This window comes from Buteo buteo, chromosome Z (assembly GCF_964188355.1).
Source record: "Buteo buteo chromosome Z, bButBut1.hap1.1, whole genome shotgun sequence".
Lineage (NCBI taxonomy): Eukaryota > Metazoa > Chordata > Aves > Accipitriformes > Accipitridae > Buteo > Buteo buteo.
In genome coordinates this window covers 4,755,875-4,767,209 of record NC_134204.1, presented here as the reverse complement: position 1 = coordinate 4,767,209, position 11,335 = coordinate 4,755,875, and the positions used below count along the sequence as shown (strand labels likewise).

Genomic DNA, 11,335 nt, shown 5'->3' with positions numbered 1-11,335 from the left:
GGAAAGCAGATGAGAGCGGGCACTGTGTGGCGGAAAGCCTGAATCATACCTGCTGCCCTCACCCCGCTGCCTCTGCTCTAACACAAGGACAGCTAAAACAGTCCAGGGAGGTAAAAAAAAGGCATTTTCCATTTAATTAATTAAGCAACCTGAGGGCACTGCCCCTCAGAAAACATTTCTGAGGTTTTATACTGAAGAAACCAGGTTTGCACAGATTTTTCTTTCAGTGTTCGTGGCTGCCCCGGCAGCAGAGATACTGTCACATCCGCGTTTCAGGTCTGAAAGGTTTCAGTCAAAGCTTTGAAGAGGTTTTACCAACCTCATCTGAACATCTAATGAGCTGAGGTACAATCCGCCCAGCTGCAAGCGCACAAAAAACTCCAAAGTGTGAATTCTGGAATAAATTTCCAAGTTTTCCTCATCTGATCTGACTGTACTGGAAGGGCACACCTTAGGACAAGCAGATAAGCCCGAGTGGTGTTGAGACCCAAAGCCCGCAGGACAGAGCAGCGTGGATCCAGGCACAGCAGCTCAGGGCAGCGTGCCCCCGTTAACAGTCATCATCAGCACATCAGCTTTGGCATCACCCGCAGAGAGCGCGGGTGTTACCGCAGCGCTGAGTTACCTGTCACAGAACACCGTGCTGAAAAGGGGTGTTTCTGGGATCTTTCTGTGATTTTCTGAATCAGCTCTTCAAGAGAAGAGGGCACAAACCCTCACCACAAATCCACACCGCCACGACCCACTCAGTATTTCTCAGCTTTCCAGAACCACCCTGCGGCCAGGGCAGCCCACAGCACCTCTCGGGACTTGCGACCGACTCTTGAAAACCAGCCCCACCATCATTCTGTCTGACTGGACAGGAGGTATTTACCTCCCGGTGCTTTAATGATGAGGAAATCACCACCTTCCTAAGTCACAGCAGCAACAGGAAAGAAATCAGAACTTTGTAGTATTTATCTTGTTACCAGAAACAAATACATCTCCGTGTAATTTTGGACCAAGACACCCCTGGACTCGCTGCTTCCTATCTACAGCAGCATTCAAGCAAAACATGGCACAGCAACTCCAACAAGTAAGTGGGGTTTAGTCACTGTGCAAGAACAGAGTCGCAAGCTGTAAGGGACAAGCGATGCAGGGTAGCTGGAGCAAAAAGGCTCCACGGCAGTATTCCTTCATGCCTGTGAAGCCTCCCAGGCACTGGTGATAGAGCTGTGTGTCAAAGAAATGAGATTGTGAAAGACAAAAGGCATTCCACAGGAAGCCCTCCTCCAGGAGCACAGCATTATTCTGCCATGCCAGCAATTCCCAGAAAGAAGTCTGACACTCCCAGACTCAAAGTGTTTATTTTTTCCTGTATGGCAGAAGCCAGAGCTCACACTCTCAAAGCACCCAAGCTCTTAATAGAGAAGCTCGTTAACCTGGAACTGTGTGAAGGGCTTAGATGAAATGTTTCCAGCTGCTTGTAACACAGCAGGTTTGAACTCGGAGGCAGGGTGCTCCTGTGAAGGCAGCAGGCTGGGAACAGAGCAAACAGCCTCAGCAGAAATGCTGATCACAGGTAACCGTGGTGCAGAGGCTCACTGAGGATTAAGGACCAAGTTCCAGTGTACCAGGTGAAGCTGACTACACCACACAAAGCAGAACTGCTTTAAACTTAACTTTCCCACATTCCAGACAGAAGTTCTAACACTGGGATCTTGTACCTCACCTAGCACACAGAAAAAGTCACAAAATTAAAGATGCTTTGGTGCGCAACCTCCCCCCAAACCATTAACAACTGCAGAGAGTTTACTGACAGAACAGGAGTCACTACAGAGGATGGTGGCATTTACATCTTTAGCAGTTACTACTGTAACAGCTAAACATGCCCTTGTCCTGAGAGACAAGGACAGTCAGTTCTGAAAGCACCCATCTTCTGAAAGCCAGGCACCAGGGTGGGTTAGGGAGCAAATCTAAGAAATACGCTGTCACAGTATCAGACCATTAAGGAATACCGCAAGGTCCAATTAGTTACCACCCGTGACGACACAGCGCAAACTGCTTCCCCAGTTGTACGTCCTTCTCCGAGACGAGCTGCCTAGTGAAAAGGGTAAGAACTGCAAGAGCGACCCTCAGCTCTGTCACGATGGGAGCTGCAGTGTTAGCCACAGAATCCAGCTGCTACCCCTACTCCTTCCTGTAAGGGGAGTTTGATCCACACAGCAGGTAAGACGTGCCCCAATTTTTCCAAATTCCTTTAGCAAGCATGTGTCCAGGGGAGTTTAAAACCACAGAGTTAAAGGCATGTATTGCTTAAGTAGCCAGCCAGAAAGGCAATAATTTACAACAGAATATACGAGCCTTTTTACATGGAAACTTTTATTCTCACCGAGATCTGTACATTCAAGTTGCACGTACTTTTAAGTCTTTGATGGAGCTAGAGCACAGGACCACGACAGCCCAGTCTGTCTGAGCAGTTTTAAGAGTTTATGCCTCAAAAGTAGCCAGGAAACTTGTGACTATTTCCTTCAACTTAGCTTCTGTCTGGTCAGAGATCTTCCCTTCAGTCCTGTTAAAAGAGTTCAGTTAAACTTCTGACACAGGAATAAATATATGGTTAATCCCTGACTAGGACAAAAAAAACCAACCCACAACACTTTACAACAAACCTTGCAATTTCTAACAAAATTAGCAGATGAATTAACACATTTCTGTCTGATGCATGAAGCTATACCACCAAAACTAACGTAGCTTCCCTTCTCCTAAAAAAGTTAGTCCTGTTGAAGAACTAAGGTTTGTCAACAAATACTTTCAAAACAGCTATACATAGTTCAACAAGGCTCCACTTTCTATAAAGCTGTGCCTCAGAGATGGAAGGCACGTGATTTGACTCATGACAAAACAAGCCAAGACCAGTTTACAGTACAGGGCTATGGAAAGACTCAATCCCCAACAGTTCACTCGCCAGCAGGGAAGGCAGTGAGCAGCACTTAATCCACAGTAGTGTAACGGCTTAAAGCTGTCAAAAAAGATGGGAACTGACAAGATTAAGTGACTTAAGTATTGGACTAGAGGAGACATATGCAGGTAGATTCATTTTAAGCATCAGGTGGATGCTTGTAAACTGTGAAAACTGGACAGATGAAGCTGAGCTCTGGACAGCAGCGCAAGGACAGTAGGAAGGCTGATTTAACCTCCAGTTCTGATACAGGCAGCTTAAAGGCTGATGTTCTAGGATACACTAAATGAACAGTTCAGTGACCATTATCTGCACTCCAGCCATCAAGTCAACACCCTTGGGATGAAGTAAGATAAATCATCATACCTGATCGTGGAGAGGAGAGCCTGGTGCTGGCTCAGAACATGAGCTAGAAAAGCACTCTCAAATTTAGTGATTTTGCTGGGCTCCAGCTTGTCCAAGTGACCTCTTACACCAGCATAGATGACTGCAACCTGTTCCTCAATCGCCATGGGCACTGCAGAAAAGAAAGCACTTGTGCCATTGGTAACTCTTACAGGGGAGACATCAGTACTACAAAGTCCTCCTTTGGAGATCAATGCACACATACAACATGGTTCAAGTAAGTCTGCATTTACCACATCCACAGAACAGACACGGTAAATGCTGGCACAAAGACCAACCTCATTAGCACAGGAGACTAATGGGAAATGCAGACTTGTTATGTCCAAGATACTCACCATACTGTCCCTGTTTGAGAAGCTCTGTCAGACGTACACCACGGTTCAGCAGCTGTTGTGTGGCAGCATCCAGATCAGACCCAAACTGAGCAAAGGCAGCTACTTCACGATACTGAGCCAATTCCAGCTTCATGGTACCTGCCACCTACAAGACAAGACGCAGATCAGACTGAGTTTGACCAGTTTTTTCAATGAGTCTAGTAGTTTGCAGGTTATCTTCAGCTGACAGTTGTCGCAAGTCAGCTTTGCCTTGCGTACCAGTCAAGTGAATCTCAAGATACTGACAGATGACTATACGCATTCCTAAAAATCCCACCATCTGCTTGGCCTTTTAACATGAGCATACTATTCCTCCCTAAAATGGGCATAGCTGATATTAAACCTCTCTAACTCCGTATCTGGACTAAAAGAAGTGTGGGGTTAAGAAAGCATTCTCTATTTCTAGTTAGATCAGTACCCAGTTCAGCATACTGAAACTTACTAGTCCTACATCTTTACACTGACACTATTCCCCCCCCGCCCCAGCAGGCAATGGAAATATCAAACAGATCCCTAAAGTTTGTACTTTTATAAATTCATAATGCTAAGGAATCCAAAGCTTTATTCCCTCTCTATTCACAACTCTTTAGAGTGAAATGGGTTGGAAAGCCTACACGCTACTCATCTCTAATGAGAGGAGGAGCAGCAGTTTCACGCTTACCTGCTTCATAGCCCTGGTCTGAGCAGCAGAACCTACACGGGACACAGACAGACCAACATTGATGGCTGGACGGATACCTTTGTAGAACAACTCAGTTTCCAAAAAGATCTGTAGGAGAAAATTGTTTTATTATCATCTTGGTCAGAAGCCTGGAAGCCTCCTCAGAGACCTGCCAGTAAGTTACGCAGAAGTATCGGCATGGGAAGAAGTCCTACCTGTCCATCAGTGATGGAGATGACATTGGTTGGAATGTAAGCAGACACATCACCAGCCTGAGTTTCAATGACAGGCAAGGCAGTCAGAGAGCCACCTCCAAAGGCATCATTCATTTTGGCTGCTCTCTCCAGCAGGCGAGAGTGCAGGTAGAACACATCACCTGGGTAGGCTTCACGACCGGGTGGACGACGCAGCAGCAGAGACATCTGACGGTAGGCAACAGCCTGCGTGGTATAAAGAAAGCTCTCAGACTTCAGTAGCTCATTTAAAATTTTGAATTTCTAAACCTGAGGTGATCTTACAGCTACAAACGCCAATGCTAGACTATGAGGCCTATAAACAGTATTTCCTGACCTGTTTGGATAAGTCATCATAGATGATTAACGCGTGTTTTCCATTGTCTCTGAAGTACTCCCCCATGGAGCAGCCTGAATAGGGAGCCAAATACTGAAGGGGTGCTGCATCAGATGCTGTTGCAGACACCACAATAGTGTACTTCATGGCATCTGGAAAGAATTGGAGACACACACCACTGTGAGCATATTACCTCATCAGGCCCATCATCAGCAAATACAACACGCACGTGAAGTACTAGTTGCTGAAGCAAGCCCAGGCAACATCACTACATTACAGGAAAGACTGCTGTACTAGATTAACACATCCATTAGCTCAACTAACTCAAGAAGTTTCAAGAGCGAGTTCATGGCAGCTAATGCCTAACACTTGCAGACTTCTTTACCATTTAAAATGACTTTCACGAAGATACGCTTTGGTTCTAGAAGTAACTCAGCCTTAAAGTCTGTGATTTCCTAGCTTCTGCAAGGAGATACTACTGGTTTTTTCACAGTACCAAACAAATTACTGTCTTTAAAATGGGTTTATTTTCCTGCTAGCTAGGACTCCGCTTGACCTGAAGGCAAGAGGTAAGGTGCCTGATCTCTTGCAAGCTCTGTTACATGTGCAGCCTTGGTCAGTAAGATCACTCATCAAGATCAAGATGCTATCATTTAATCTCTTAGGTTTGGGCTGTAAAGGCTATGTTTTGGCAGTAAAGGCTCTCTTCTAAACTTGCAACTGCCATTCACACTAACTTGCATACATATGAAATAAATGCCAAGTCCATAAATACTTGCAGGCCATAGCTTGTCATCAGGCCTGCCTGACCACCAAGAGGAAGCTCTCTGAACTCTGCTAAGAAAAACATGGAAGATGACTTTTCCGGAAGAAATGCAGCAGTTTTCAGGCCTCATGCTAGTCTCCTAATGCAATGTAGCAAAAGAGTTTGTTTTTTTTTTTTTTTTCCCCCCAGATACCTAGAAAGATTTCTTATCCAGAAAAGCAAACAGTTCTCTGATCTAATAAGAAAATAATTCTGTCCACACTCACAGCTAGGAAAGGTCATAGCAGTATTCAGTATTATAATGAGAACAGGGCATCACTAGCTGCCAGGCTCAACCATCTTCAAAAATCTGTACCTGCATCAGTGAGCCTCTTCACCAGCTGAGCAACAGTAGATCTCTTCTGGCCAATTGCAACATAAATACAGTACAGCTTCTTTTTCTCATCTGTTCCATCATTAAATCGTTTCTGGTTGATTATTGTGTCAATTGCAATTGATGTTTTCCTGTGTAACACACAGGTTGGTTAGTTAAGTTGCCTACCTTTCTCCCAACCTCTAAGCAGTTCTGTGTTCAGCTCTGTACATTGGCACACACTGTACTTGAATCTCTGTTTAAATAAACATTTTTAGCTTGGGCATTTAACTTACCCGGTCTGCCTATCACCAATGATCAGCTCACGCTGGCCACGACCAATTGGCACCAAGCTGTCCACAGCCTTAATACCAGTCTGCATAGGTTCACGGACAGAGATTCTGGGAATGATCCCAGGGGCCTTTAAGCCAACTCTTCTACGCGTCTTAGATGAAATAGGACCCTTAAAAGAGAGGAGAAAACCAGCTGCAGTCTGTATCACATAGATACAAGCAGAGGTAGTAAACACCTAGTAACACTCACCTTCCCATCAATCGGATTGCCCAGGGCATCCACAACACGACCCAGCAGCTCTTCCCCGACTGGAACATCCACAATGGCACCAGTCCTCTTCACAACATCCCCTTCCTTGATCAGTCTGTCATTACCAAACACGACAACACCAACATTGTCGGGCTCCAAATTCAAGGACATACCCTAGGACAAAGATCACATTATCCTGAGAAACCCATAACAACATTTACAAAAAAATTAATACATTAACACCCATGTGATTATTCTACAGTGTAGAAGATCCAACCTAATCTACCTCAATCTTATTTGCAACAACAGTCAATGTTTTGCTTTTATGTACAATGCACATTTGTTCTTCCATACTCGTTAGAGAACCTGCCTAAGCCTTCAGCTTACCGCATAATTATAGTTGCAGCAGTCTACCATTCAGTCATTTCTCTCTCTAAAAAGAACAGAAAGTATAAGCAGGGTTCAAATACAACATATCTCTTTTGGCTAAGAATTGGACAAGGGAAAAGCACTGGCTTCTTCTCTGCCTAAGGCAAGTTAGGTCATTAAAAATACTGGAAGGGCTGTTGCAGTACTCTCGGAACAGTCAGACAGCTTCTTAACTCTAGTCTGCTCTTAGGACTATAAGAAGTCGGCAAACCACACACTGTATTGAAGCAGAGAGGCTGTTATTCAACAGGCAACAGAAAAGCCAGCCTGAAACCAAAGAAAACAAAATCCAATGCCAGACTACTTCTTATACTTCCTAGATGAAGACAAATAAAGCTCAAATGTTGGCCAAGAACCAGATACTAAAATCAAAGTGTTACAAATCCAAAGAATATTTGCTTTTTGTAGTATTATTTCAACTAATTACTACATACTAAAGTTGCAATGAAGTCTGTAAAAGGTCCATACAAGTACCTCTGAGCATAGTCTTGCATTCTCCTTAAAGTCTTCTTTGTATTTCTCAGCTAAACAATCTGCTTTAATGAAAGCTTACCTTCAGTCCAGAGGAGAATTCAACCATTTCTTCTGCTTGGACATTTCTTAGGCCGTACACACGGGCAATACCATCACCAATTGAGAGCACACGGCCAGTCTCCTCAAGTTCAGCAGAGGTGTCAGCTCCCAAAATACGTTCCTCGAGAATAGAGGATACCTCAGCAGTACCTGGAAAGAGACATTTGAAACCACATTTAGCACATTAAGGCACAGTATGAACTCAGTAAGCTTTTCTTGAATTCACAAGCCAAGGTACTCTTTTTCAGGTATGCCACAAGGTCTGGCAAGCAACACTCTTGCTTACATAGGACGCATAAGAAGTAACAGCTTCTGTATTCACAGCCAATAAAAGCAGTTTCAACTCATCATTACAAGCCAGCTTCAATCAAAACATTGATGGGTGTTTAGCTATCAATTTCTTTCATTATGTCCTACACTATCAGCAATCTCTCTCCCTTGAAAGCAATGACTAAATAATTAGCTGTAGCTCAGAAAGAACAGACATGTTAGCTCCGCTTGCAGAGCATTTACTTCGACTGGAGGCATCAAAACATGCTGTCAACTGATTTGTAATCCAAGATCCAAACATATTTAAAGGAACTCAATACATTTAAGGAGGAATTTTTTCGATATAAACTATAAAAATGCATTCTCCATCTTCCTCAAATTTATTTGGCAGTGTACCTCCAACAACTTTTTATTTCCTCAGCTATGAAACAGTAAATAACACCCTGAAACTTATTTCCTAATAATACTTTTAATCACCCTAAACCAATTCAAAAATTGTACATGAACCACTACCACAAATACAGCTATGCAGTGCCACTGCCTGCTCTAAACACCAAGATGCTGGCAGCAAAAAAGTTATACTCAAGGACACAAGGTCAAACCCAGGCAGGCCTGGAAAAGTTATCCATTCCTTCACACTATTACAAACAAGACAGGAAACTGGAATTTGAGGCTTTTTTTCAAATAATTCTGCAGGAGTTGAAGACTGAATCAAATCCTCATGAAGCAGGTAAGTTGTGTAAGCCAACTGACATGTGACCACTCTTTTGGTTTGGGCATAATTTGAATAGTTATTAAAGTGAAGTCTCCTGGATGCAACTGTGTAACAGTTCACTGTTAAATACTATCAGAACATAAATGTCCCCAAGTGTTTTGTCAGCTGACACACACACCCCTCACACTCCGTATTCACATTCCTTTTTGTCTGATACAGCAAGTTCTTAAACTGCACTCTTACATGAAGACCATTCTCAGACTCACCAGTTTTCTGAAAGCATGTTTTGGAGGCATGGATGTTTCTTGTTGCAACAAATGCTGCACCCAGGCTGTTTCTGGAAATCTAAAATAAGTAATTATTTCAGTAACAGTGAGATTTCCTCTATCATTCAAAAAAAAGTGTTAAGAGACAACACGACAAAATTTTTGATCATAAGTTTATACATTTAAAGTGTCACAGTTTTGCATTGAGCTCCACAGCACTCCATTCACAAATTGAAGTTATGGAACCAAGTCCAGCACTACTAAGCAAGGATAAATGGTAAAGGAGATTGCTCCAAATTACTTGCTGCATTTTTCTGCATTGCACTGATGTCACCATCACAGCACTGCAGCAGCTCCCAAAGCAACACCTCCTCTTCTTGGCCACCTTTCTGCTAAACATCAAAAGCTTGGGGCATAAAGAAATCAGTGCATCCCTCATGGTTCTGCATAAAGGAGAAATAAGATCGTGTCTTCTAAGGGTTGGCCTTTCTAAGAAAAATCTAGCTACAGAATTGCTGAAGTAGGGCTAGAACAAATACAATAGTAGAAACGGAAAAAAAATAATCTGTGATAATGAACGCATTAAAAGATTATAATCCTACATCCCAAGCAAAGCTCCCAGTGCAGTCCCATGCAGCCTTAACGCCGTTTCTCTGAAAGCCCGGGCAGGCCTCTCCTCCGTTCACCTTCACAAGGGACACCGGCCGGGAACGGGTCCCGACAGATCTTCGCACCCTCGCTCTCCCCACAAACACGAGGGAAAAAAAAATGCCACCTGGGAAAGCCTCGCAGCTCAAATCCCTAACCCTGACGGGGATCTAGCAGCTTTCAGACGTTAACCTGAACCCCAACAGTGCCAATCCGCATCCCTGGGGAAGGACACGCCGTCCCCTAGACCCATCTCCAAAGCAAGGGCACCCCCGTTCCTCATCAGAGGATCGGGCCCCGCTGTCACCCAGCCCTGAGGCGATCCCCCCACACACAGCCGGCCCCAGTCTCCCGACAGCGGGAGGCCGCTGCCCCTCAATGTCACCGCGGCCCCCAAGATGGCGCCGGCGGTGGCGGGCGACCGCGACCGCCCACCCACCCCCGAGAAAAGAAAACGTCCTCACCAGGCCGGCCTGCCGCGGCAAGGAGCGGGCGAGGGCGGCAGCCACACGGGCGGAGAGCATGGCGGCGGCGGCGGCGGGCGGCGGCTCCTCCGGAGAAAACCGAAGCAGACGTGAGGCGGCTGCCGGCCCCGCTCTGTCTCCACAAAATGGCGGCGGCGCGCTCCGCCCCTGTTGGCGGCGAGGCCACGCCCACAGCGCGGGGCGGGGCGAGCCCCGGAAGTGCTTCCCCCGCCGCCATCGTGCCCCTCAGATGCGGTAGCGCTTTGTCCCTCCGTGCGCCTCAGAGCACTGAGGGAATATGTCTCTATATATTTTAAAAAAATTAAAAAAAAAAAAACAAACGGGGCTTTTAGAAAAACACCCCGTTGCGGTAGGTGCCCTTGAAATGGCCCTCGGCGGGCGGAAGGGGCGGAGAGCGGCGGCGGGGCGGGGTTGGGGCGGCATGAGGCGGGCCGCGGCCGGTGTGAGGCGAGGGAGGTTAGGGTGTGAGGGCTGGGGGTGGTTGGGGGGTGTCCCCCTTTTTGGGGGTGTTCAAATTTCAATTTTTGTGGGAGCTGCGGGTGCTCATGCTCCTAGCCGCCCCGTCCCGTAGCAGGTGCTGGTGGCAGAAGAAAAGTGTGGAAAATGGGGGTAAAAGGAATGCAGTGTGCAGCACCATTTTGGTTTTCTTACCAATACTACAGAGGAGCTTAAATTTTTTAGCCAGTCTGCTGGTAATGCGTTGTCACGACCCACTCGAAAGAGGAGGGTGAGTGACTCAGATTCACAAATCCCAAGCGGTGTGGGCTAAGGTGAGATAACTCTCAAGGTCCGTATACAAACAGCTACTAGATTCCTGCAGTGATTAGTATATGTCTTAAACTAGGTTTTCCGTTAATTGGTTAGGTATATAACAAGTTATGGCAAGTCGTAAGGTACGCTTTGCGTTACTTAACAACTCTAAGAGAAAAGAGAACTGGAGAGAGAGGGAGATAAAGAGATCACCAGTCCTGGTTCCAGTGTTGGTCCAGCCAATGGGGTTTCTGGTTTGTAAGAGTGTTCTGCAGAATTCCACACACTTTCCTTCTTCTTTTATCTTTTCTTCTCCTTTTTTTTTCTTCTTATTTTAGTGGCACCTATCTTCCCCCTTTATGTTTGCCATATCAGTATGACCCACTTTCTTACTACGATGGCAGCTTTGTTTCAGGTTCTTCCCCCTTCCTCCAGGTGACATGTAGCATGATGTGGGTTGAGAGAGGGATGCAGTGGTCACATATGTTTAGCACGATCTTTGTAATCTTCATTAGCATATGTAGGGGCGTCAACTTTTAATATGTATTTCGCGAGTAATGAGGTGAAGGTCATTCGTCGGACATGAT

The 11,335-nt window shown here is 45.4% G+C and overlaps 1 protein-coding gene across 1 annotated transcript; it reads right to left on the bottom strand.

The window, feature by feature from the left end:
• Positions 1–2,344: 2,344 nt before the first annotated feature.
• Positions 2,345–10,144, bottom strand: ATP5F1A (ATP synthase F1 subunit alpha). Its single transcript, XM_075020357.1, has 12 exons — positions 9,978–10,144; positions 8,866–8,944; positions 7,595–7,764; positions 6,613–6,786; positions 6,366–6,532; positions 6,073–6,221; positions 4,952–5,103; positions 4,597–4,821; positions 4,382–4,489; positions 3,682–3,826; positions 3,308–3,458; positions 2,345–2,551 (listed from the first exon to the last, which is right to left on the bottom strand). Exons 1-12 carry the CDS (start codon positions 10,035–10,037, stop codon positions 2,470–2,472), a joined length of 1,662 nt encoding a protein of 553 aa, XP_074876458.1. The 5' UTR covers positions 10,038–10,144; the 3' UTR covers positions 2,345–2,469.
• Between the last annotated feature and the right edge of the window lie 1,191 nt (positions 10,145–11,335).